This window comes from Moschus berezovskii, chromosome 9 (assembly GCF_049115385.1).
Source record: "Moschus berezovskii isolate FMDL1 chromosome 9, NW_MosBer_1.0, whole genome shotgun sequence".
In the NCBI taxonomy this organism is placed as follows: Eukaryota; Metazoa; Chordata; class Mammalia; order Artiodactyla; family Moschidae; genus Moschus; species Moschus berezovskii.
This window is the reverse complement of record NC_142468.1, coordinates 66,675,715-66,703,455: the sequence shown is the minus strand read 5'-3', so window position 1 is coordinate 66,703,455 and position 27,741 is coordinate 66,675,715. Positions and strand designations below refer to the sequence as shown.

The window sequence follows — 27,741 nt, the reverse complement described above, 5'->3', positions numbered from 1 at the left end:
TATCTGATGCAGATAGCGGTTACTCAGTAGGTTCTCTCTCCTGTGTCTGTGACAAAGCCCTGCCAGTGCCGCTGGAGCTGGAGGAGCCCCAGGGAAAGGAGCGGGACCTCCCAGAGCCAGACAACTCCGAAAGTGATGACAGCCAAATATCTGAGGACTCGCTGGCCGAGAAGGGGCCCGGAAACCCACGGGACAGCCCAGGACACAGTTACCTCACCAGCGGCTGTGGCCACAGACAGGCCAGAGCACGAGCCTCTGGGAGGGGCTTCACTACATCCTCAGGCGGTCGACCATTCACCTTGGCTCACAGGAGTGTTTCCCTCGACAGCCTGATCGATGCTGAAGAGGAACCGGGAGACCACTGGCAAGGAAAGCCTTTCTTTGGTTCAACTGATGAGATGCCCACGGAGACTTTCTGGCACCTGCAGGGCCCCATTCTGCCTGCAGGGGGCCAGGAGGCAGTGTGCAGGCTTGGTCCCATCAGTCACAGAAGAACCCCCAGGCTAGATGCCATCTTGCCGGTGAGCAGTTCATTTTACCTGGAACCCCAGCCGCAGCTGCCCTCTGAGCAGTCTGAGGTGGCGATGGAGGGAAGCCCCACAGAACCGGCCACCACTCTCCAAGACGTGCAGCCCTCCAGAGGGAACCCCCTGGTGTCCATGGATTCCTGGTTCTCCTGTGACTCCAAGATCAATCCCAGCAGCCCCCCACATTCTTTATGTCCAAGTCCTGACATCCAGGAGGTTCAGTGCTGCAGTTGGGAAAGGCCTGGATACTGGCTCAATATAGAAGAACTTGAGTCACCAGGTACAGAAAGCATCCTGCCTTTCAGCTCCACACTGCCCCCGGCCAGCACTGAGCTGCCTTGCAGCATTAGAAGTGTGTATACAGACCCTGTTTCTGGGTCTGTGTCCCTCTGGGACCCTTGCAGCCTTCTTCAGCCAGGAGCTGAGGGTACCTTTCAAGCCAGTGGGGTCCCTGACACAGCCCAGCAAGGCGTCTCTGAAGCATCCAACTCTAGTGTGTCCAGCTTGTTGGCTGCCTCTGCCAGCTCATTTACTTATGTTGGCAGCGCCTGTGAGAGAGACTGGGCTGCCCTCCAGCAAAAGTACCTCCTTGAACTGTCTCATCCTGTTTTGGAGGCCACAGGAGTCCCCAGGCCAGTTTTCCCCTCCCTTAAGGAAGACTCTGGTTCTTGGATTCAAGCTTCCGGCAGGGGAGGAGATGCTGTATTGCCAGTTGGTCCTGGGGCATCTAGCAGCTCAGAATTCAACAATGTTCCAACCCATCTGTCCAAAATTAGGCATTTGAAAGCAGAGAAAGAACAGGACAGTCTGAATGTCAAGGTAGAGGGTACTTCAGATTTCTTTACAACTAGTGAGAAAGAGGTGAGTCATAGTGGAACTTACTCAGCAGATGTAGAATCGTTGACTTCTGGACCTACAAATGCACAGGTCTCTGCAGCAGAGAACAAGATGGCGTATCCCATGACGACAACACGGGGAGTCAAAAATAGCAGCTTGGAGGAGTCCTCTCAGAGCAGCAAGAAACCTGGACTCATGACGTCCTCTGATGAGTGTTTCATCCTGAAGAACCCTTGTCACCATGTTGTCACCATAGCCACCAAAGACCCCCATTGGCCCCGAGGCTGGGCTCCTTTGAGGAAGAAGAGAGCAGACCCAGCGAGGCGATTAGGTCAGAACAGCCACCACCCCCCGCAGGAAGAGAAGACAGACTCCCAGGAGAGCTCCATGGAAGCGGGCAGAAGACACAGCAGGCCTTCCTGCTCCTTTCCATCTGGTCCAGAGCTATACCTTCACTCTGCTCCCTGGAATCCACTTCCATCTTCCTTACAGCCACCTCCCTTGGAAACATTCTATGTGACCAAAAGCCGAGATGCCCTGACAGAAACTGCCTTGGAAATTCCATCTTGCAGAGAAGCAAGGGTGCCCTCCCCACCCCTCAGGGAAGCCTGGGGCTTTGGACATGAGCACCAGGTCCTCCAAAATGTGTATGTGGAGAATAAGTTGCCAGTACACTTACAAAACCAGAATTCCAAGATTGTGTCATCTCAGCAGGTCGCAGCAGAGAGGCCAGTTGATTTGAACACCAAGGAAGTTTGCAGAGAAAAAGGGAAATGCCTTGGAAAGGTTAAAGAAAGAAGGCATAATTCGGTTTATTTTTTTGTCACTCAGAATGGACATTTTTTCCCATCTACCAGGATAAAAGTATGTGAATTTGAAAATCAAGTTGGAATTTTAAGTAAACACAGTCTTCCAACGCTTAAGCAGGGAGCAAAGGCTCCTATACGGTCCTACTGCAGTGTTGCCTCAAACAGTTCTGGGTTGGGGAAGCCTCTCCTTGTGTGTGAATCTGAGACGGGTGAGGAAGAAGAGCAGGGGCAGAACGCAGTCCTCACACAGGCCCAGGCCTTTGACACGAAGAGACACTTTCCTTCCAGGGTTAGGTCTGATTTCACCTGTAAAACCATCTATTTAGCCCCTGACAAGGACAAGCCACAGGATGCTGTTCTTCCTTTGAAGTCTAGATCAGTACGTCATGAGGTAAGCAGCCCAGAGGCAGTGGCCCTGGGTGAGAGTCCAGCCCATAAGGAGGAAGGGAGGAATGAAACTGGGCTTCTTGGAAAAGCACCCCATTCCAAAGATGGCTCAGAAGAGTTTAAGCTTTCACAGACTGAGTCCACATATGAACAATTCAAGTCAGCTACATGCTCTCAGGAAAGAAACTTCAGCGAATGCAAAGTCCCTGGAAAAGCGCTTAAAGCAAATCCCAAAGAACCACCTCCTGGAAAGACATGGGATGAAAGAGTTAATAATGCCGATGAGATGGCTAGGCTAATTAGGAGTGTGATGCAGCTGGAGAATGGCATCTCAGAAATTGAATCCAAACAGGGTAAGCAGCTGCACACTTCCCATCCACCAGGAGTCAGCAAGGAGTTCATCTTCCAGTACCGACAGGACCAGGAGACGGCTGACAGTGTGCTGAGGACAGGCAGCTTTGGAAACCACCCACCCTTCAAGGATCAGCTGACTTCTCCCAAATGGACAGACGATGTTATCTGTAGGGATGGTGAAGCTGGGGAAGTGGAGGTGAACGGTAGCACTGATCCCCGGGGACCTGGCAGCAGATTTGTGAGAGGACACACCTACCCAGTTATGCTAGACACAACTGCCAAGGACTCTGGTGGTTATTTAGGGGTGTGCACAGTTTGCAGAGAATGCACCAATGCCTCTGCTCACCCAAGGATGAAAGCTTCAGCCGGAGCTCTGCCATTGCAGCCCAGGCCCGAGGGGACTTCTGAGGAGGGCAAGGTGGTAAGTGCAGTGCGCCTCAGACGTCAGCCCCGCAGCTTGGGAAGTCTGGAGGAGCTGGAGACTGTGGAGGGTGTTCAGGAAAGCCATCCTGCCAAATGCATCCATTGTTCTAAGCAAGAGGAGCCAGCAGTTCAAGGCAGAGTGGAAGAAATAGCTGCTCAAAGAGGGAGCCTAGAGGAGAAAAACACAGTCTCGTCAACTCAGAGACTCCCTGGCCCGTGCCACCACTGTGTGTACACAGTGTTCAGCCACAAGGCCGGCCTGTTATCAAGCCAGCCGGACCCCTGTATGGCTCCTCTCCAAGACCTGAGTCATACCTTGCTCTTGAATTCAACAAGGCTGCCAAGAAGCTCTCTTTATGCACCTGATACTCTAGGCATTTCTTCTGTTGACTATGTGTTGGATCCTACCATGCTGAAAATGCCCACCAGTCCCTTGGTAACTGGAGCGGGGCAGCAGGACCAGAGTGGAGCATCCAGACACCATAGCCTGCAGGGAGACGACAGACAGGGCTCCTCTGTGGCGCACTCTGCTTGGCCTGGATCTGTGACATCCATGACCATGGGACCTCGTGGTCAACCCAGTGCACCAGGGAGCATTTCCCTGGGGGCAGAGGGCAAGAGGTCAACAAGCACTGGTCCCCAAGATCAGGGAGAGGACCTTAGAAGCAGCTCGATGGGCCTGGGTAGCAGGGTAGGTTCTCCTTCCAGAGCCGAGGCAGCTGAACCAAGAGGACCAGACAGAGCCGGTGCCCTGAATGGGGCCTCTAGCTTGCTTGAGAGGAGGGTTGGCAGCCCCTTAGAAGAAGGAGACAACCAAGGCAGAGAGGCAAGGCAGGAGGCTGAGGACCTCAGTCCTGCTGGTGGGGCTTTCTCAGTGCCTGTATCCCCACCAGTGGTGCCTCAGCCGGAGCCCTCTGCTCAGCCACCCACGAGCCTGGCTGTTCTGGAGGAGACGGGACAGGCAAAGACTCAGGGGAAGCAGCTTTACGACCTGGTGGCAGGGGGCACAGTCCTGCCTTCCAGCAAGACTTTATTAGAACCTGAATGTTCTTCAAGGGCCCCGGGGAGGCTGCAGTGTCCACAAATGGGCCAGTCAGTGGCCAACAGGACCACAAATGAGGCTGAAGAGCGGAATCACATGGCATCTGTCTCCGTTGAACCAGGACACTTATCAGTTGACAGGAGGACAGCTGTCCTTCAGGCCATACCCCCCTCTGCAGACAGGTTCCACTCTCTGCCCAGCACTGACTCGGACATGGGCCCACAGTGTCCCTCACGGACTTCCTCCCACACTGACCCTACTCCAGGTGGAAGCCATTGTACCGGAAAACCAGAGCGTTTCCTGGGAGCAGGTGAACAATCTGTGTGTCACACAAGCTCTTCTGAAATCACAGAGAAAAACAAAGAAGCAACCAGAGCGCCTCCCTCTGCTGATGCTCTGGGCTCAGATAGTCTTCATTCTCCGGCAACCTCCAGGGAGGAGGACAGGAGGGTGCTGACAGGGGAAGTAGTGGCTGCCTCACTTTCTCAGGCCCCTTTTGAGGATTCTGGACGGATTGCACAGGGGAGAGAGGCGTTGGCTGTGGCCGAGGGCATGCTCCCTGGTGATCAGGAGAGCAGCCCAGCCCACCAAGAACCTGGGACTCTGGACTGCACATGGGGAGGAGGTTCAGATAACTTCCAAGCCATTGCACAGGGTGGAAGAACAACTTGTTTTGAAAGTCACCTTGTGATCTCTGTTGTTCAGAATTCAACCAGCCTCTCAGAGCCTAACCAAGACCAGGGCCAATGCCTCGAGGCTTCCACCAGCTTAGAAGAAGGGAGGGCGAGCCCCAAATGGGGTACTGTCCTGCCTGGAGCCCTGAGCGGGGTTGGACTGGAAGCTCCCTCGCAGCCATGTGTGAAGCGGGAAGGGCGTGTTGACTCTGGGCTGGCAGAAGCCTGCAGGGCCAGCATGGAAGGTCCCAGGCCAGCTCTGTTGCCAGATCAGAGCCCCGGGGGAGTCAGAGAGGAGGCCCCGAGCAGATGCCCACGGGAAGACTCAGGTGTTGGTGTCTCCTCATGGAGCCCTGGTGGCAGCAAGACCCTTGGCTTATCCCGTGGCCAGGAAGAGAGTAGATCTGGTCCTTGCTGGCAGCCGCGCAGCCCTCAACCTGTTGTTTGGGGTGCCCGTTCCTCCCCTACCTCTACCTCACTATGTTACAGAGATGGTGACCTGGGAAGGGGGGCTTCCACAGCCCCTCTACATCCTCACCACCCTTCCAGGGTCCCCTCCAGGGCCTGGGGAATGGAGAGAGGAGAGGGCCATGGCGGGGAACCTGGCGTGCTGTTGGCGCATGGCCTTGAGCCCAAAGGCATTAACATGAAGCTGGGGCCAGCAGATGGCACCACCCTGGAGGCCTCCGCCGCTGCGGTCCTGCCTCTGACTGGGGGCTGCAGCTCCCCTGCTGCCCCCGACATGAGGACGAGCCCCCTCAGCCACTCGCTCACTGATGGGAGCTCCAGGTCAGTAGGGGATCCTGAGAAGAAAGTCCGAGCCGAGCTTGAGGCTCTCCCTTTCCCTGAGGGCAGGTGCTTTGAGACACCGGGGAGGTTGCAGGACAGCTCTGTGGGGGGCCAGGGTGCACAGGGCTCTCAACCCAAGCCAGCAGCAGCGGGGGGACCACACACCCTGAATTTAAGTGAACAGTGTGTTGAGAGTGAGCTGCTGGAGGGACTACAACAGGGGTGTTTGAGAAATGACATCAGAAGCCTTCCAGAAGAGCCTCAACTTCCCCCAGGGTCCAGGAATCATGGTGGCTTGCATCCCCAAGCCAAACTCATAACAGAGTTAAAGTGTATCTCCAGATCCCAGCTTGACAGTCCATGGGAGGAGGAAGAGCAGCAGGGAGACCAGGCTGCAGGTGGCTGTGACGACCCTGCGGGGGTCAGGAGTCCCCCGTGTGCTGATGAAGGTGGCTTGGACAGCTGTCAGATTAGAGGTGCAGACAGAGAGGGCAGGATGGTGGCCAGGTCCCCTGTGTCCAAGACGATCTTGCCCAGCTTCGGTGACTCAGCCGCTCTCTCCTTAGGGCAACGTAGAGCACAGTGGCCGGCAGCCCAGGGCCCCGTGCAGCCCTCTTCTGGTGGGGAGCAGCCGGCCCCCCACCACCGGGGTTCACGTCCTATAATTGCAGTCTTCTCTGGTCGCAAATACTCCGGACCACAGTTCTCTGTGGTCAGCTCTTCCCGATCTCTTCAGGAGCTGAACTTGAGTGTGGAGCCTCCTTCCCCAACAGAGGAGGATATCACGGAGCCCAGCCGATTGTGGACCTCACACCCCAGGGGCACTTCCTCAGGAAAATCTGTGGTGACAACGTCTCTGAATGCTGAGGGCTGTGATCAGGAAGACTTCTCTGACTTGGACAGTATTGCTGCTGATCTAAGGCCCCTGCCACCCACACCCCCGCCTCACTCAGCAACTTCAGGTTTTTCGAGAATGCCAACCTCCAATCTCACGTCCATCCATCCATCTGGTGCTCTGGAACAGGCCCAGTCAGGAAAGCCAGAGAGACTGGGTGGCCAAGCCAGGCCAGAGGAGCGGCACTCCACGGATGTGGGTGGAGGAGCCCTGCTTTTGGGCCCCAGTGACGTCAACCCCTGCATCCTTCCCTGGTGTCCCAAGGGGCCTGCGCGCACTGGCTGGAGGAAGCATGTGTTTGGCGGTGCAGCCAGCATCTCCCGCTGCCCCAAATCGCAGGGCCCGACACCACCAAACATGGCCCAGAGCCCCAGCATGGACAGTCGCTTAGAGGACCAGAGCTCCTTGTTCCGCTCCCACCTCAGCACCTTGGCCAGCGCCCAGAGCCTGTTGAACAAACGCCGCAGTGTTGGAAATGCCCGAGGTTCACGTGAGGCCTGGGAGGTATGGGGTTCCTTGCCTGCCCTGAGGAACTCTGACAACCCTGAAGGAGCAGCCCCCTCGAAGGGTCCTGATGAGAGAGCTCAGTTCCGGGGAACCCCTGATGAAGTGGGTTCTCTGAGCGGGGAGCCCCCATGGGCTGAGGGAAGCGCTGCAGGTCCAGCGGATGAGATTATGCTGCTGTATCCATCCAAGGTGGGTGGTCCCATAGCTCAGTCCAGGGTGGACACCTTGGAGCAAGGCACACAGACCCTGGGCTGCGGGTCCCTCTGGAGCTATTCTGACTTCTCTGCCCAGTCAGATCTGGCCTCCTGGGCGAGCATGCACAACCTGTCTCTCCACCTCTCACAACTCCTGCACAGCACCTCGGAGCTGTTGGGGAGTCTCTCCCAGCCAAGTGTGGCCGAAAAGGAGTGGAATGCCAAGAGGGACATCCCTCATGAGGTGCCCCAGACCCAGATGACGGACGGCTCTACTCAGACCACCGTGGATGAGGGCATCCAGACTGACCTGGCCTCACCACCTCTCCACCTCCAGGCCCCAGAGGCCGACCCTCAGCAGGTCAATGTGATCCTTGAAGGGCTGGGCTCGGATCTCGCTAGCATGTCTCAAGGCAAGGGACAGGTTCCTGGGACACTTCAGAAGAGAGAGGCAGAGGAGACAGTGTGGAAAACAGCAGGGTCCCTAGATCTTCAGGGAGAAGACACACTTTGCAGACCCCAGAGCGCCCCCGTACCCTCATTCCACTTCAACTTTCAGAAAGGCCCCTTTGGGAAGAACCTGCCTTCTCTGAGCCCCCAGGCTTCTCTGGATGCCCTCCTGCTTCCCAGCTCCCAGCCAGAGGAGCCCTCCTGCTTGGCTGTTGGCAGACCCTGCCTCAGCGCATTTTCCTCCCCAGGGCCCTGCCCCAATGCTGTGGAGTCTGTTGGGGAGCTCAGGGTGCAGAAGGAGCAGGGATCCACCAGCTCCTTACTAGTAGACAGGGCCTCCTCCCCAATCCTCACACTTAGTGCCAGCACCCCAGGGTCAGGGATCCCCCCAAGCGCCTTGTCTCTTTCATCTCCCTCAGCTCTTTCCCTTGACATCCGCCAGAAACTCGTGTCCAGCCCAAACCTTCCCCTTCCTGCCCCCCGGCCTCCAGTGGATAATTTTTCTCAAACCACTGATGAGGCAGGTGGCTCCCAGAGAGCAGGGGCTTCATGTGGAGAAGGTGGAAGTTCCTTAGAAGGGGGCGACCGCAGGACCTTCTTTGGGGTGAGCTCCCAAGGCAGCCCACAGCAGAGAACAAAGTTCCAAGTCCGTTTTGTGCAGCAGTGTCTGCCCAGGACCACCGCCGGGGTGCAGAGCAGACTGTCGCCCCCTCCACTGAGGAATAGGAGCCAGAGGCTGACTGACATGCCTGAGGACATGGCCTCAGTAGAGTGTGGCCCACTGAGCAGAAGGGGGCCAGGTGAATGGCAGAGCAGGACAGAGAAAAGGGGTGAGGGCTCAGCCTCGCCAGTGGAGCTGCGACCCTCTCTGGACGTTCCCTCTTCGTTGGGGGGCCTCCAGCGCCACAGCCCCTGCCCTTTCTCTGAGTTGACTGATACCCCAGGGCTCCAGGGTTGTGTCTTGGGCCCGCCTGTGGCCTGCCAGCCTAGGGGGCTGCTGCCCCCTAGTTCCCAGATGTACGTGGCTCCTGAGCCCCAACATCATGGTCTGAGGGACCTCCCCATGCATAACAAATTTAGCGACTGGTGTGGGCCTCAGAATAGCTCTCCGGGAGGGCCAGGTGCCGTGGATTCCCTGGGGACCAGATGTGCCTGTGGCTCTGGAGAGCAGCCCCAGAGGCTCCCACAAGCCTCTGAGGACCAGAGCCGGGCACCTGAGTGGCCCCAGAGGGAGCAGATCCCCCTGAAAGTTGGGCCCCAGAACCTCTCCCTCAGCACAGAACTCACAGAAGCAAAACTGCACCATGGCTTTGGGGAGGCAGACGCCCTGCTGAAGGTGCTGCAGAGAGGCACGGGGGAGGCGCTCGCTGCCGAGGAGGAGGAGCTAGATGCCCGGTAAGGACCCGGCCCTGGGTGGGAGGCCAGAGAAGGCTAACAGCTGGCTGTTCCTCTCTCCCTGGCTCAGCTCTGGGATCTTCCAGGGGTCAGAGATCTTAAGATCGAGAAGGGGCTTCGGGGTCAGCGTCAGTGATTCAGTCACATTCTGTCTCAGGCCAAAACACACAGCAGAGATGCTCCAGAGGGAGCGGGCTGAGGGACTTCAGAACTCCCACCGGACACGAAGCCTTAGCCCCGAGAAACAACTGAGCTTCGCCCGGGACTTTGACCTCCCCAGCCGGCGCCGAGAATACCTGCAGCAGCTGAGGAAGGACATTGTGGAGACCACCCGGTAGGTGGACCCAGTGCCCTCTGTGGAGCCGGCTCGGTGTGGGGTGAAAGCATGTGGGGAGCAGGGCCTGGATTCTAGTGTCCTGGACACCGGAGACCACAGCTTTCTATGCCAGGAGTGACCGGGAGTGGTCCTACGTGCCTGTGGACAGTGGTAGGCAACTGTGGAGACAGAAGCAAAGGGAAAAAAGAGGGTGGGAGGGAGCTGTGGAGGGGGTGGAGTGGATAGAGGGGCCACGATGTGCTATGTAAGGCTCCTGGCCTGAGCCTCAGGATGTGTGTAAAACCAAACGAAGACCCCGTGGGCAAAGAGAGGATGGGCCTTTCAAGAAGGCGGTGTTGAGCGGGCCTGGGCCATCTATTCTACGTTAGAATTCTCTCCACCCCTCTGGTTTTCCCCAGGAGCTCAGGGTCAACATCAAGGTCTTCTCACCTACCCTCTGACATAGAGCTGATGCTACAAGAATACCAGCGGGCCCGTGAGGAGGCCAAAGTGGAGATTGCCCGGGCCCAGAACCGACTGCGGGAGCGGACTGAACAGGAAAAGCTGAGAATTCGCCAGCAGATCGTCTCCCAGCTGCTGCGGGTGGGGAGTGGGCGAGCCTCTGATTTCAGGATGGGCTTGGGCCTGGGGCTGCCTCAGACTGGGTCAGCCATCACCATGCTGCCTCTGAGTTGTGGAATGCAGCATCTGGAGGAAGGCGTCGGGTCCTGGTGCCTGTTCAGAGCTGCTTTGCTCTGTTTACATGCCATCCTCATCAGACCAGCTCTGGTCCCTGGGCAAGAGTCTGGGAGGAGGCAGCTTGGGAATATGGTTGGGAACAGGATGGGGGAGGCATGAGGGTGTGAGGCTAAGGCAGGAGGCGATGGCTGACGGCGATCTGTCCTTCCCAGGAAGAAGAAAAACTACACACCTTGGCCTCCTCTGGCTCCCGGTGCACCAGCTCCGACGGAAGCCTCTCATCTGGTGTCACCTCTGGCTATAATAGCAGCCCAGCCTTGCCAAGCCAGCTCCAGTCCCCAGACAGTGTGGTGAGTGGGCAAATGCGAGGCGTGAACCAGGGGCCAGGACTGCTGTGATATTTAGGAAGTTTTGTCTCCTAGAGGCCACTCACTGCTGACGTGAACCCTCATAAGCAATGGCCTTTGGTCTTCCCTGTGGTTTCGTCTCCCTTCCCTGTTCATTCATTCACTTATTCAACAGGTATTTACTTTGTGGGCACTATTTTAGTCACTGGGAAAAGTTGTTCTTGTCCTTAAACAGACTATTAGAGAGAAGTAGCTTATTTTATGATTAATTATTGTTGTAGAAAGTTCTATGAAGAAGGGGTACAAAAACAATATGAAATAGGAACCTGACTTAGTCTGAAGGATCAGCACAGATGCTCTGAAGAGACTGTGTTTAAGCTGAGACTGGAAAGCTGAGAGGTAGTTAACTCAGTAGAAGTTGGTGTCTGGAGATACTTGGGGGGCAGAAGAGCTTTCCAGGTGGAAGACTCAGCAAGTGAATCTTTAACGGAAGAATTTTATGGGGAACTACAAGAAGGTTAGTGTGGCTGGAATGTAAAGAGTAAGACGGAAGAATCACACAAGAAAAGACCAGAAAGGGCAAGGTCATATAGACCCTATTGAAAATTCTGGCTGCTTTCTAATCCATATGGTTATGCTATTTCCCAAAGCTGCTGATGAATTTTTTTAGTGGGGAGAATGACAAATTTGCCAGAGAAGAGGCAAGAGCAGCCCCCATAGACCCACTCATGACTGTGACAAAGCTGAGAGATGACATTTGCTTGGTTCAGGGCACTGCCCAAGAGGAGAAACTGATGTGCATGTGTTGACTAGAGAATACACAGGCACCAAGGTGGACTGGAAGTTGGAGCCAGGGAGTGGGAGGAGTCAGAACCACACACACTTTGGGCTCAAAGGGCTTGTGATGTCCATGTGACCAGGAGCCCGGAAGGGACAGGTTTTAAGGGGAAGATCACCATCTAGTTTTATATTGACTGTGTTAAAAGTACTTGTGAGAAATGCAGGGGAGTAGTTGAAAATCAGGCAGCTGGGATCCAGATCTGGAGCTCAGAAGTGAAATCTGGCTGGGGATATAAAATCTGAAAGCAAAACTTTTATGTCTTTCATAAGCAAAACTTCACATAGTAAAAAAAAATAAAAACAGTACTCAAATAGTAACAAAGGTACAGAACGTCAAGTGCATCTTCCAGTCTCCTCTTTGCCTCCCCAGAAGCATTCATCCATCCCAGTTTGTGGTGTATTTCCAGAGATATCCTGTGCATCTGTTAGGATATGTATATCTTTAAAAAATATGTATATCTTTTTATAAAGTTCATGAATGGAAACATACTGTACCAATTTTCTCTCTGCTCTTTTTCCTTAAAAATATTTTTTAGATATTGTTTCGTATCAGTAAATCTGGTGCTTTTTTAAACAGCTGAATAGTGCTTTTCTCTTTTATTGCATGTTGTTTTATTTCTATTTTGTAAGTAAGTTCATTTGTATCATCTTTTTAGATTCCACATACAAGTGATACCATTCGATATTTGTCTCTTCTATGTCTGAATTACTTCACTTAGTATGATAATCTCTAGGTCCATCCATGTTGCTGCAAATGGCTCTCTTTCCTCTTTTATGGCTGAGTAATATTCCATTGTATATATGAACCACATCTTCTTTATCCATTCATGAGTTGTTGGACATTTAGGTTGCTTCTGTGTCTTGGTTACTGTAAACAGTGCTGCAGTGAACACTGGGGTGTGTGTATGTTTTTGAATTATGACTTTCTCCAGATATATGCCCAGGAATAGAATTGCTAGATCATATGATAATTCTATGTTTAGCTTTTTAAAGAATCTCCAACTGTTCTCCACAGTGACTGTATCAGTTTATATCCCCATCAACAGAGAGGGTTCCCTTTTCTTCACACCCTCTCCAGCATTTAGTGTTTATACACTTTTTGATGGTGGCCATTCTGATTGGTGTGAGGTGATATCACATTGTAGTTTCAATTGATTTAATAATTAGCGATGTTGAGCATCTTTTCATGTGCTTTTTGACCATCTGTTTATCTTCTTTGGAGAAATGTATGTTTAGGTCTTCTGCTCATTATTTTTTTTTTATATTGAACTGCATGGGCTGTTTGTATATTTTGGAGATTAATCCCAGGTCAGTCACTTTGTTTACAAATATTTTCTCCCATTCTGTAGGTTGTCTTTTCATTTTGTTTATGGTTTCCTTTCCTGTACAAAAGATTTTTAAGTTTAATTAGTTCTTATTTGCTTATTTTTGTTTTTATTTTCATTACTTTAGGAGGTGTATCCAAAAAGATATTGCTGTGATTTATATCAGAGTATTCTGCCTATGTTTTCCTCTAAGAGTTTTATAGTACCTTAAATTTAGGTTTTTAATCCATTTTTATTTATTTTTGTGTATGGTGTTAGAGAGTGTTCTAATTACATTCTTTTACTTGTAGCTGTCCAGTTTTCCCAGCACCAGTTATTGAAGAGTTTATTTTTTCTCCCGTTTATACTCTTGCCTCCTTTGTCATAGATTCATTGACCATAAGTGTGTGTTTTTATTTCTGGGCTTTCTATTAGGTCCCATGGATCTATAAATCTTTGTGCTAGTACCATACAGTTTGATTACTGTAGCTTTAGTATAATTTGAAGTCAGAGAGTCTGATTCCTCCTGCTCCAGTTTTCCTTTTCAGGATTGTTTTGGCTATTCAGGGTCTTTTATGATTCCATACAAATTTTAAAATTTCTTGTTCTAGTTCTGTGAAAAATGCCATTGATAATTTGATAAGGATTGCATTGAATCTGTAGATTGCCTTGGTTAGTATGGTCATTTTGACAATACTGATTCTTCCAATCCAAGAACATGGTATATCTTTTCATCTGTTTGTATCATCTTCAGTTTCTTTCATCAGCATCTTATAGTTTTCAGAGTATAGGTCTTTTGCCTCCTTAAGTAGGTATATTCCTAGCTATTTTTTTCTTTTTGCTGTGATAGTAAATGGAACTGTTTCCTTAATTTCCGTTTCTGTTTTTTCATTGTTAGTGTGTAGAAATGCAAGAGATTTCTGCATTTAGGAGATCAATCCTGGGTGTTCATTGGAAGGACTGATGCTAAAGCTGAAACTCCAATACTTTGGCCACCTCATGCGACAAGTTGACTCACTGGAAAAGACTCTGATGCTGGGAGGGGTTGGGGGCGGGAGGAGACGGGAATGACAGAGAATGAGATGGCTGGATGGCATCACCAACTCAATGGACATGAATTTGAGTGAAGTCTGGGAGTTGGTGATGGACAGGGAGGCCTGGTGTGCTGTGAGTCATGCAGTTGCAAAAGTCGGACATGACTGAGTGACTGAACTGAACTGAACTGAACCTTACCAAATTCATTTAGCTGTAGTAGCTTTCTGGTAGCTGCTGCTGTTGCTGCTAAGTCACGTCAGTCGTGTCCGACTCTGTGCAACCCCATAGATGGCATCCCACCAGGATCCCCCGTCCCTGGGATTCTCCAGGCAAGAACACTGGAGTGGGTTGCCATTTCCTTCTTCAATGTGTGAAAGTGAAAGTGAAGTCGCTCAGTCATGTCTGACTTGTAGCGACCCCATGGACTGCAGCCTACCAGGCTCCTCCGTCCATGGGATTTTCTAGGCAAGAGTACTGGAGTAAGCTTGCCATTGCAACTTTAGCATTTTCTATGTATAGTATCATGTCATCTTCAAACAGTGACAGTTTTACTTCTTCTTTCCCAATTTTTCTTTTACTTCTTTTTCAGTTTTTCCAACTTCTTTTCTTTTATTTATTTTCCTTCTCTGATTGCCATTGCTAGGGCTTCCAAAATTATGTTAAATAAAAGTGGTAAGAGTGCACATCCATATCTTGTTCCTGATGTTAGAGGAAATGTTTTCAACTTTTCATCATTGAGTATGATGTTAGCTGCAGATTTATCCTATATGGTCTTTATTATGTTATGATAGGTTTTCTCTGTGCCCACTTTCTGGAGAGGTTTTTTTTTTTTTTTTTAAATCACAAATGGGTGTTGAATTTTGTCAAAAGCTTTTTATGTACCTGTTGAGATGATCATATGGTTTGTATTCTTCAATTGATTAATGTGGTGTATCTCATTGATTGATTTCTAGATATTGAAAAATCTTTGCATCCCTGGGATAAATTCTACTTGATCATGGTATATGATCTTTAGTGATCCTATTGTTAGATTAGTTTTGCTAGTATTTGTTGAGGATTTTTGCATCTGTGTTTATCAGTTTTATTGGCTGGTGATTTTCTTTTTTTGTGATGTCTTTGGTTTTGGTTGTCAGGGTGATGGTGGTCTCATAGAATGAGTTTGGGAATGTTCCTTCCTCTGAAATTTTTAAAAATAGCTTCAGAATGATAGATGTTAAGTCTTATCTAGATGTTTGATAGAATTTGCTGTGAAGCCATTTGCTCTTGGACTTTTGTTTGTTGGGAGTTTTTAAGTCATGGTTTCAATTTCAGTACTTGTGATTGGTCTGGCTCGTATTTTCTGTTTCTTCCTGGTTCAGTCTTGGAAGATTGTACCATTCTAAGAATTTGTCCATTTTATTGGCATACAGTTGCTTGTAATAGTCTCTTATGATCCTTTCTATTTCTGTGGAGTTAATTATAACTTCTTTTTCATTTCTAACTTTATTGATTTGAGTCCTTTCCCTTTTTTTCTTGTTGAGTCTGGCTAAAGGTTTGTCATTTTTGTTTATCTTTTTCAAAGAACCAGCATTTAGTTTCATTGATCTTTTCTGTTGTTTTATTTCTGCTCTGATCTTTGTGATTTCTTTCCTTCTACTAACTTGAGGTTTTGTTTGTTGCTTTACGTGTAAGATAAGGCTGTTGAAATTTTTCATTTCCTAAGGTGAGATTTTATTGCTATAAAAACTTCCCTCTTAGAACTACTTTTTCTGCATCCCAAAGGTTTTGGATCATTTTCATTTGTCTCTAGGTATTTTTTTATTTCCTCTTTAATTTCTTAAGGAATCCATTGGTTACTGAATAACATTGTTTAGCTTCCATGTGTTTGTGTTTTTTACAGTTTTTTTTTTCTTGTAGTTGATTTCTAATCTCAGTATTATGGTCAGAAAAGATGCTTGATATGATTTCAGTTTTCTTAAATTTGCAAAGGTTTGCTTTGTGGCCCTGGAGAAGGTTCTGTGTACACTTGAAAAGAAAGTGTATTCTTCTGCTTTTGGATGAAATGCTCTATAAATTAAGTTCATCTGGTCTTATATGTCAGTCTTTTATTGATGATTGTTCAGCAGTTGTGATTCCGGTGTTTTCAGAAAGGAGGTAAGGTTAAGTCCTTCTACTCCACCATCTTGTCTCCTCTCCATCATGATTGTTGAATAGAGTAAAACTTAAATTCTCCCTCCTACCACAAGCTTATTCCTGTGCTGCTCTGTTATGTAATTTCAAATCACAAACACCACCCTCCCCAAATCACATGTTCACCAACTCTGAAACTCTGTAGTATATTCCTTCTTGATTTTTACATGAAAGTTAGGATTAGCTTGTTTACCTCAATTATAAAAACTTCTTAGTATTTTTAATGGGACCATATTAGATTTATAAATCAGCTTATAGAGAAATCACATCTTATCCTGTGTAATTTCCTAACCAAGAATATAGAAGTTTCAGTCCTTTTTATGATTTAAAATTTCCCTTCATGTCTCTGAAATTGCAAATCAGATTTCTTCTTACTTTATCTTTTTTATTTCTGTTATAAGTAGGTTTTCCTTTCCTTTATGTCTTCTGTCTGGTTGTTTTCTTGTATTTATGAAAGTTAAGTTGAATGCAGTGTGTTAATTTTGTGCCCATACTGTTTTTTGATTGATTCTCTAAGTCCACATTTATACAGTAGTCACTAACACAGGTAGCTTAATTTAATTATGTTAAAACTTCAGTTCTTAAGTCACACTAGCCACATTTCATATGGTCAGTAAACATATGTGGTTAGTGGTTACCATATTGTGAAGCCGTGCCCTTGATTTTTTTTAAGGTATACAACCACATCCTCTGAAAATAGTGATCATTTGGCCATTTGTTTTCTAATTTTTGAACCACTATTTTCTTCTTCTTTTCTAACTGAATGAATCTAATGTCCCAGCATAAATAAAATAATAGTGATGACAGTAAACATCCTCATCTCTTATTTCAGGCTTTAGTGGGAATGCTTCAAGAATTTCCTTCATTTAAGCTGACCGCTAACATTTGAGCTGAAATAGATGTATTTGGAGAAGGCAATGGCACCCCACTCCAGTACTCTTGCCTGGAAAATCCCATGGACAGAGGAGCCTGGTGGGCTGCAGTCCATGGGGTTGCTAAGAGTCGGACACGACTGAGCAACTTCACTTTCACTTTTCACTTTCATGCATTGGAGAAGGAAATGGCAACCCACTCCAGTGTTCTTGCCTGGAGAATCCCAGGGACGGGGGAGCCTGGTGGACTGCCGTCTGTGGGGTCGCACAGAGTCGGACACGACTGAAGCGAATTAGCAGCAGCAGCAGCAATACTAAGGAAGCATTTATCTATTACTATTTTATAGAGTATTCTTACCCAGAAGGTTATTTCAGAGTCTCTAGAGATGAGTGTTTAATTGATCTGGGGGCTAATAATTAATTCATACATTCTTATAATACTTTATATACTTATATATAGGATATCTTCTTTTAATGTACATTCAGAGTCTGTTTGCTAATATTCAGGATTTTGTGTCAGTATTTATGAATTTTTTTCCTGTAGTTTTTGTTTTTACAGTATATTTCAGATTTTGGTATCAATGTTATACTTTTCATAGAAAAAAAGGTTGAAATTTTCTTTTTCAATATTTAGGAATAGTTACAAAGGTAATGGAAATGTTTAATCCTATTGAATTGTCAGATTAAAGTCAGATGATGCCAGGACTTGGGGATGTAGGAACCTTATAAAGTCTTATGACCCAGCAGCGCTTGCAGAGTTTATGAGGGAACATGTATGAAATTATTTCATAAAGCATTATTTGAAGTGATAATGTTGGAACCCAGTAGAGAATGCATCAGTGAGAGAATGGATATATAAGATGTGGTCAATGCACATTGGTAATACTATGTAAAAGTCGGTCAGTTCAGTCGCTCAGTCCTGTCTTAACTCTTGGCTGACCCCATGGACTGCAGCACACCAGACTTCCCTGTCCATCACCAACTCCCAGAGCTTACTCAAACTCATGTCCATTGAATTGGTGATGTCATCCAAACATTTCATGCTCTGTTGTCCCCTTCTCTTCCCACCTTCAACCTTTCCTAGCATCTGGGTCTTTTCAGATGAGTCAGTTCTTTGCAGCAGGTGGCCAAAATATTGGAGCTTCAGCTTTAGCATCAGTCCTTCCAATGAATATTCAGGACTTATTTCCTTTAGGGTTGACTGGTTTGATCTCCTTGCCGTCCTAGGGACTCTCAAGAGTCTTCACCAACACCACAGTTCAAAAGCATCAATTCTTTGGCACTCAGTTTTCTTTATGGTGCAACTCACATCTATATATGACTACTGGAAAAACCATAGCTTTGACTAGACGGACCTTTGTTGATAATGTCTCTGCATTTTAATATGCTATCTAGGTTGGTCATAGCTTGTCTTCCATGGAGCAAGCGTCTTTTTAATTTCATGGCTGCAGTCACCATCTGCAGTGATTTTGGAGCCCAAGAAAATAAAGTCTCTCAATGTTTCCATTGTTCTCCATCTATTTGCCATGCAGTGATGGGACTGGATGCCATAATCTTATTTTTTGAGTCAGTCAGTCAGTTCAGTCACTCAGTTGTGACCGACTCTTTGCGACCCCATGAATCACAGGGCCTCCCTGTCCATCACCAACTCCCAGAGTTCACTCAAACTCATGTCCATCGAGTGCTGAGTTTTAAACCAGATTTTTTACTCTCCTCTTTCACTTTCATCAAAAGGCTCTTTAATTACTCTTCGCTTTCTGCCATAGGGTGGAATTATCTGCATATCTGAGGTTATTGATATTTCTCCCGGCAGTCTTGATTCCAGCTTGTGCTTCATCCAGTCTGGCATTTCACATGGTGTACTCTGTGTATGAATTAAATAAACAAGGTGACAATATACAGCCTTGACTTACTCCTTTCCAAGTTAGGAACCAGTCCGTTGTCCCATGTCCATTTCTAACTGTTGATTTTTGACCTGCATACAGATTTCTCAGGAGGCAGGTAAGGTGGTCTGGTATTCCCATCTATTTAAGAATATTTCACAGTTTGTTGTGATCCACAGTCAAAGGCTTTGGCATAGTCAATGAAGCAGAAATAGATGTTTTTCTGGAACTCTCTTGCCTTTTACATGATCCAGCGGATGTTGGCAATTTGATCTCTGGTTCCTCTGCCTTTTGTAAATCCGTCTTGAATATCTGAAGGTTCTTGGTTCACGTACTGTTGAAGCCTGGCTTGGAGAATTTTGAGCGTTACTTTACTAGCGTGTGAGATGAGTGCAATTGTGCAGTAGTTTGAGCATTCTTTGGCATTGCCTTTCTTTGGGATGGGAAAGAAAACTGACCTTTTCCAGTCCTGTGGCCACTGCTGAGTTTTCCAGATTTGCTGGCACTTTCACAGTATCATCTGTTAGGATTTGAAATAGCTCAGCTGGAATTCCATCACCACCACTAGCTTTATTCCTAGTGATGCTTCCTAAGATCCACTTGACTTTGTATTCCAGGATGTCTGACTCTAGGTGAGTGATCACACCATCATGGTCATCTGGGTCATTAAGATCTTTTTTGTAGAGTTCTTCTGTGTATTCTTGCTACCTCTTCTTAATCTCTTCTGCTTCTGTTAGGTCCATACCATTTCTGTCCTTTATTGAGCCCATCTTTGCATGAAATGTTTCCTTGGTACATCTAATTTTCTTGAAGAGATCTCTTGTCTTTCCATTTATATTGTTTTCCTCTATTTCTTTACATTGTTCACTTAAGAAGCCTTTCTTATCTCTCTTTCCTATTCTTTGGAACTCTGAATTCAGATGGATATATCTTTCCTTTTCTCCTTTGCCTTTCACTTGTCTTCTTTTCTCAGCTATTTGTAAGGCCTCCTCAGAAGACCATTTTGCCTTTTACATTTCTTTTTTTGGGGAAGGTTTTGATCACCACCTCAAGTACAATGTTACGAACCTCTGCCCATAGTTCTTCAGGCCCTCTGTCTATAAGATCTAATCCCTTTAATCTATTTGTCACTTCCACTGCATAATCATAAGGGATTTGATTTAGGTCATACCTGAAAGGCATGTTGGTTTTCCCTGCTTCCTTCAAATTAAGTCTGAATTTTGTAAGGAGTTCATGATCTGAGCCACAGTCAGCTCCTGGTCTTGTTTCTGCTGACTGTATAGAGCTGCTCCATTTTCGGCTGCAAAGAATATAATCAATCCGATTTTGGTGTTGACCATCTGGTGATGTCCATGTGTAGAGTCATCTCTTGTGTTGTTGGAAAAGGGTGTTTGCTATCACCAGTGTGTTCTCTTAACAAAACTCTGTTAGCCTTTGCGTTGCTTCATTCTGTGCTCCAAGGCCAAGCTTGCCTGTTGCTCCAGGTATCTCTTGACTTCCTACTTTTGCATTCCAGTCCCCTATGATGAAAAGGACATCTTTTTTGTTGTTTCTAGAAGGTCTTTTAGGTCTTCATGGAACTGTTGAACTTCAGCATCTTTGGCATTAGTGGTTGGAGCATAGACTTGGATTACTGTGATATTGAATGGTTTTCCTTGGAAATGAACAGAGATCATTCTGTCATTTTTGAGATTGCACCAAAGTACTGCATTTTGGACTCTTGTTGACTATGAGGGCTGCTCCATTTCTTCTAAGGGATTCTTGCCCACAATAGTAGATATAATGGTCATCTGAGTTAAATTCACCGATTCTGGCCCATTTTAGTTCACTGATTCCTAACATGTCAATGTTCACTCTTGCCATCTCTTGTTTGACCACTTAAAGTTTACCTTGATTCATAGACCTAACATTCCAGGTTCCTATGCAATATTGTTCTTTATAGCATCAGACTTTACTTCCATCACCAGTCACATCCACAGCTGGGCATTATTTTGACTTTGGTTCAGCCTCTTAATTCTTTCTGGAACTACTTCTCTGCTTTTCTCCAGTAGCATATTGGGCACCTACTGACCTGGGGAGTTCATCTTTCAGTGTCCTATATTTTTGCCTTTTCATACTTTCCTTGGGGTTCTCAAGGCAAGAATACTGAAATGGTTTGCCTTTCCCTTCTCCAGTGGACCGTCACGTTTTGTCAGAACTCACTACCATGATCCGTCATTCTTGGGTGACCCTACATGGCATGACTCAGTTTCATTGAGTTAGACAAGGCTGTGATCCAAGTGATCAGTTTGGTTCAGTCAGTTCCGTTCAGTCGCTCAGTCGTGTCTGACTCTTTGTGACCCCATGAATTGCAGCACATCAGGCCTACCTGTCCATCACCAACTCCCAGAGTTTACTCAAACTCATGTCCATCGAGTTGGTGATGCCATCCAGCCATCTCATCCTCTGTCATCCTCTTCTCCTCCCGCCCCCAATCCCTCCCAGCATCAGGGTCTTTTCCAATGAGTCAACTCTTCACATGAGGTGGCCAAAGTATTGGAGTTTCAGCTTTAGCATCAGTCCTTCCAATGAACACCCAGGACTGATCTCCTTTAGGATGGACTGGTTGGATCTCCTTGCAGTCCAAGGGACTCTCAAGAGTCTTCTCCAACACCACAGTTCAATAGCGTCAATTTTTCGGTGCTCAGCTTTCTTCACAGTCCAACTCTCACATCCATACATGACCACTGGAAAAGCCATAGCTTTGACTAGACAGACCTTTGTTGGCAAAGTAATATCTCTGCTTTTTAATATGCTATCTAGGCTGGTCATAACTTTCCTTCCAAGAAGTAAGTGTCTTTTGATTTCATGGCTGCAATCACCATCTGCAGTGATTTTGGAGCCCCCAAAAATAAAGTCTGACACTGTTTCCATTGTTTCCCCATCTATTTCCCATGAAGTGATGGGACCAGATGCCATGATCTTCGTTTTCTGAATGTTGAGCTTCAAGCCAACTTTTTCACTCTCCTCTTTCACTTTCATCAAGAGGCTCTTTAGTTCCTCTTCACTTTCTGCCATAAGGGTAGTGTCATCTGCATATCTGAGGTTATTGATATTTCTCCCGGCAGTCTTGATTCCAGCTTGTGTTTCTTCCAGCTCAGCGTTTCTCATGATGTACTCTGTGTATAAGTTAAATAAGCAGGGTGACAATATACAGCCTTGACATACTACTTTTCCTATTTGGAACCAGTTTGTTGTTCCATGTCCAGTTCTAACTGTTACTTCCTGACCTGAATACAGATTTCTCAAGAGGCAGGTCAGGTGGTCTGGTATTCCCATCTCTTTCAGAATTTTCCACAGTTTATTGTGATCCACACAGTCAAAGGCTTTGGCATAGTCAATAAAGCAGAAAGAGATGTTTTTCTGGAACTCTCGTGATTTTTCGATGATCCAGCAGATGTTGGCAATTTGATCTCTGGTTCCTCTGCCTTTTCTAAAACCAGCTTGAACATCTGGAAGTTCACAGTTCATGTATTGCTGAAGCCTGGCTTGGAGACTTTTGAGCATTACTTTGCTAGCGTGTGAGATGAGTGCATTTGTGCAGTAGTTTGAGCATTCTTTGGCATTGCCTTTCTTTGGGATTGGAATGAAAAGGGACCTTTTCCAGTCCTGTAGCCACTGCTGAGTTTTCCAAATTTGCTGGCATATTGAGTGCATCACTTTCATAGCATTATCTTTCAGAATTTGAAATAGCTCAACTGGAATTCCATCACCTCCACTAGCTTTGTCCATAGTGATGCTTTCTAAGGCCCACTTGACTTCACATTCCAGGATGTCTGGCTCTAGGTGAGTGATCACACCATCGTGATACTTTTGCATTCCAGTCCCCTATAATGAAAAGGACATCTTTTTGGGTGTTAGTTCTACAAGGTCTTGTAGATATTCATAGAACCGTTCAACTTCAGCTTCTTCAGTGTTGGCTTGGATCACTGTGATATTGAATGGTTTGCCTTGGAAATGAACAGAGCTCATTCTGTTGTTTTTGAGATTGTATCCAAGTACTGCATTTTGGACTCTTTTGTTGACCATGATGGCTACTCCATTTCTTCTATGGGATTCCTGCCCACAGTAGTAGATACAATGGTCATCTGAGTTAAATTCACCCATTCCAGGCCATTTTAGTTTGCTGATTCCTAGAATGTCAACGCTCACTCTTGCCATCTCTTGTTTGACCTCTTCCAATTTGCCTTGATTCATGGACCTAACATTCCAGGTTCCTATGCAATACTGCTCTTTACAGCATCGGACCTTGCTTCTATCACCAGTCCCATCCACAACTGGGTATTGTTTTTGCTTTGGCTCCATCCCTTCATTCTTTCTGGAGTTATTTCCCCACTGATCTCTAGTAGCATACTGGGCACCTACTGACCCGGGGAGTTCCTCTTTCAGTATCCTATCATTTTGCCTTTTCATACTGTTCATGGGGTTCTCAGGCAAGAATACTGAAGTGGTTTGCCATTCCCTTCTCCAGTGGACCACATTCTGTCAGACCTCTCCACCATGAGCCGCCCATCTTGGGTGGCCCCACATGGCATGGGTTAGTTTCATTGAGTTAGACAGGGCTGTGGTCCGTGTGATCAGATTGACTAGTTTCCTGTGATGATGGTTTCGATGTGTCTGCCCTCTGATGCCCTCTCGCTACACCTACCATCTTACTTGGGTTTCTTACCTTGGACGTGGGGTATCTCTTCACAGCTGCTCCAGCAAAGCGCAGCCGCTACTCCTTACCTTGGTCAATTGGTATCTCCTCACGGCCTCCCCTCCTGACCTAGAACATGGAGTAGCTCCTCTTGGCCTCCTGTGCCCACGCAGCTGCTGCTCCTTGGATGTGGGGTTGATCCTCTCCACTGCAGCCCCTGACCTCGGGCGTGGGGGAGCTCCTCTCAGCAGCCGTTTGGTTCAGTTAAGTTCAGTCGCTCAGTCGTGTCCGACTCTTTGCGACCCCATGAACCACAGCACACCAGGCCTCCCTGTCCATCACCAACTCCCGGAGTTCACTCAGACTCATGTCCATCGAGTCGATGATGCCATCCAGCCATCTCATTCTCTGTTGTCCCCTTCTCCTCCCACCCCCAATCCCTCCCAGCATCAGACTCTTTTCCAGTGAGTCAACTTGTCGCATGAGGTGGCCAAAGTATTGGAATTTCAGCTTTAGCATCAGTCCCTCCAATGAACATCCAGGATTGATCTCCTCTAGAATGGACTGGTTGGATCTCCTTGCAGTCCAAGGGACTCTCAAGAGTCTTCTCCAGCACCACAGTTCAAAAGCATCAATTCTTCGGCGATCAGCTTTCTTCACAGTCCAACTCTCACATCCATACATGACCATGGGAAAAATCATAGCCTTGACTAGACAGACCTTGGTTGGCAAAGTAATGTCTCTGCTTTTTAATATGCTATCAAGGCTGGTCATAACTTTCCTTCCAAGGAGTAAACATCTTTTAATTTCCTCGCTGCAGTCAGCATCTGCAGTGATTTTGGAGCCCAAAAAAATAAAGTCTGACACTGTTTCCACTGTTTCCCCATCTATTTCCCATGTAGTGATGGGACCAGATGCCATGATCTTCGTTTTCTGAATCTTGAGCTTCAAGCCAAACTTTTCACTCTCCTCTTTCACTTTCATCAAGAGGCGTTTGAGTTCCTCTTCACTTTCTGCCATAAGGGTGGTGTCATCTGCATATCTGAGGTTATTGATGTTTCTCCCGGCAATCTTGATTCCAGCTTGTGCTTCTTCCAGCCCAGCGTTTCTCATGATGTACTCTGCATATAAGTTAAATAAGCAGGGTGACGATATACAACCTTGACGTACTCCTTTTCCTATTTGGAACCAGTCTGTTGTTCCATGTCCAGTTAGTTTTCTGTAATTGTAGTTTCCATTCCATCTGCCCTCTGATGGATAAGGATAAGAGGCTTGTGGAAGCTTCCTGATGGGAGGGACTGGCTGTGTGGGAATCTAGGCCTTGCTCTGATGGGCGGGGCCATGCTCAGTAAATCTTTAATCCAATTTTCTGTTGATGGGTGGGGCTGTGTTCCCCCATGTAGCTTGGCCTGAGGCTAAACTATGGTAGGAGAAATGGTGGTGATGGTAAACTCCTTCAAAAGGACTTATGCCAGGACTGTTGTATTCAGTGTAAGAGTCAGAATCAACAAATTGGATGAACACCTAGGCAAAGTACTGAATGAAAAGCACTATGAAACAGTGAGGTACAACACAGTACTATTTGTATAAATTAAAACTAAAATTTGTATAAATTAAAACTACATATAGTAAAACAATCCTTTTGTAAGAATACATACAAACAAAAAGATGTATTCTAAAGAAGTCAGAATAATTTTAGGTGGGTGGGAGAGGTAAATTGGCGATGAGAGATTAAAATAGATTTAGAATTACCTAATTTTTTAAGATGGAGTATAATGATCCTGTGAAAATGACAAGGCCTGGTATTTGGCAGGATAAGTTGTTTGAAAAATTTCTTCTGTGCAAAGTGCTGTATTGAGATCAGAGTTCGGCAAACTCCTTTGGTCATATCTGGTCCACCAGTTGTTTTTGTAAATAACATTTTAGTAGAATATGGCCTCTCTCATTTTTTAGTGCGTTCTCTGTGGTTGCTTTTATGGTATAGTGATAGAGGTAAGTCGTTGCATCTATTAAAATGGTCCATGAAACCTTAGATACTTACTATGCCCTTTACAGAAAAGTTTGCCAACCTCTGTTTTAGATTTTCTATCTTATTTGAAGTCAGTTTTGATTTGAACTTGTTAATTTCTGCCCTTTAAAATAATTAATTCCTTCTTCTGCTGATAATTTCATAGTTTTTCCTTGTCTCGTGGTCAGTAATTTTATAGGATGTGTTTATCTGCTGTTTTCTCATGATTAGATTGTGGTTATGCATTTTTGTCAAGAATACCACAGAAACTGCCCTGTCAGTTGGGGTTGCCAGATAAACCAAAGAAAAATGCAGGATACTGGCTATTTTAAAATTTCAGAGAAACAGCAAATAGCACTGTGGTATATGTTCCATGCAATGCCTTATCCTCAGTATTTCAGAGGGTACTTGATGTCATTATGTCTTGTTAGTGATTTTAACCTTGAAGTTACGGTAGTGGCTAGACTCTCTCCACTGAAAGTTAGTATTTTTCTGTTTATAATTAATAAGCATCATGGGAAAGATAGAGACCATGCAAATATACTATTTTATCTCAAATTTTTGCCCACTTAACATCCATTTGTGTATGCCTGAAAAAATTATTAATGTGGTATTTTAATGGCAATTTTGTATTTCCCTAATTTCTTCTACATTTATTGATTCTTTTGGTATTCCTGTAAGGAAGTATTATCCTTTCTCTCCCTATTTAGATTTATCCAATTATTTATTTTGTTCAGTTTGGACTCATAAATATTTCATTCTATGAGTTATAATCCAATATTATCATTATTAATTTAATTGCCCAGATTTTATTATTTGGAGTTCTTTTTCTTTCAGATTGAGTCTTATGCCCTTTTAATATGCCCATCTTTTCTGAGCACTTCCTTTAGTTCATTTATTCTTTTGTTGTTGCTGTTGTTATAACTTGTTGACTTTTAGTACATTCACAGAGTGGAATATCCATCAACACAATCAATTTGGGGATATTTTCATTGCCCCAAAAAGGAACCGTCTACCCTCCTTAGTTATTACTTCTCAAACACACGATCCCCAACTCTTTGTAAGCCATTAATCTACTTACTTCCTGCCTCTATCGATGTATGTATTCTGGATATTTCATATAAATGGAATTATACAATATGTGGTCCTTTGTGACTGGCTTCTTTCATTCATAATGTCTCCAGGGTTTCTTGATGTCCTACAGTTGCTATAACAAATTACCATAAACAGAGTGGCTTAAAACAACTGAAACTTCTTCCAGAGTTCTTGAGGCTGGGAGTGTGAAATCATGGTGTCAACAGGGCCATCCTGCTTTTGAAAACTCTAGGGGAAGAATCTAGAGTTCCATGCCTCTAGATTCCATGCTTCTTTCTGAGCTTCTGGTAGTGGCTGGCAGTCCCTGGCTTGTAACTGGATCACTCCAGCCTCTGCCTCTGCCATCACATGGCTTCTCCCCCCGTGTCTCTCTGTCCCTGTTTCTTCATGTGGCCTTCTTATAAGGACACCTGTCACTGGATGTAGGTCCCACTCAAATCCAGTAGGATCTCATTGTAACTCAATTACATCTGCAAAGACCCTATTTCCAAATACAGTTACACTTAGAGCAGGAGTTAGGACTTCAGTGTATCCTTTTTTGAACCCACAGCAGGGTTCATCCACACTGTAGCATGTATCAGAATTTCAATCCTTTTTATGGCCATATTTATAATCATATAAATATGATTATCATATTTATTTGTCCATTCATAAGTTGATGGACATTTAGTTTGTTTCCACTTTTGGCCTAGTATAAACAATGCTGCTGTGAAAGGGAGATGCTCAGCAAGATGAGGACTGGGACCTGTTCACTAGATCCAGGCACATGGATGCAGCAAAGGCTAGCCTTGAATGGGTTCAGAAGGGGATAGAGGCAGTAGATGCAAATGGTGACAGTCCTTTCAAGTCTATGAAGAACAAAGATGCCTATAAAGGAAGGTTTTTAAAGGTGGGAGAAATCTTTGCATGCTTAAGTGCTCATATGAAGAATCTAGTGAAGGGGAAGAGGTGGAGGCAATGAGTGAGGAAGGAGGTGATCAGTAGTGAAAAGTTCTTAAGAAGGTGGCAAAGTATCTCAGTCTGCCTGAAGCAGACTGGATGTTGCAGGAAGAAGAAAGGAGGTAAGGACGGAGACAGAATACCTCTGTTGATGTCTTCTTGTCTTTAAAGCAGGACAAAGTTAGGAACTGACGATAGAGGTAGGATGGTAAGTGCCTGTTGGATCCAGCAGAAGTCAAGCGTTGTGTCACTGAGGAGCTGCTTGCAGTAAAG

At 46.4% G+C, this 27,741-nt stretch overlaps 1 protein-coding gene across 2 annotated transcripts in view; it reads left to right on the top strand.

Annotated features, from left to right (window-relative positions):
- STARD9 (StAR related lipid transfer domain containing 9) overlaps positions 1–27,741 on the top strand; it is a 44,563-nt gene that overhangs the window by 10,453 nt on the left and 6,369 nt on the right. For both annotated transcript variants that reach the window (XM_055436999.2, XM_055437000.2), the window contains 4 exons: positions 58–9,283; positions 9,441–9,617; positions 10,019–10,202; positions 10,511–10,648. In XM_055436999.2, coding sequence (XP_055292974.2) covers positions 58–9,283; positions 9,441–9,617; positions 10,019–10,202; positions 10,511–10,648 — 9,725 coding nt within the window. The remainder of the gene's footprint in view (positions 1–57; positions 9,284–9,440; positions 9,618–10,018; positions 10,203–10,510; positions 10,649–27,741) is intronic.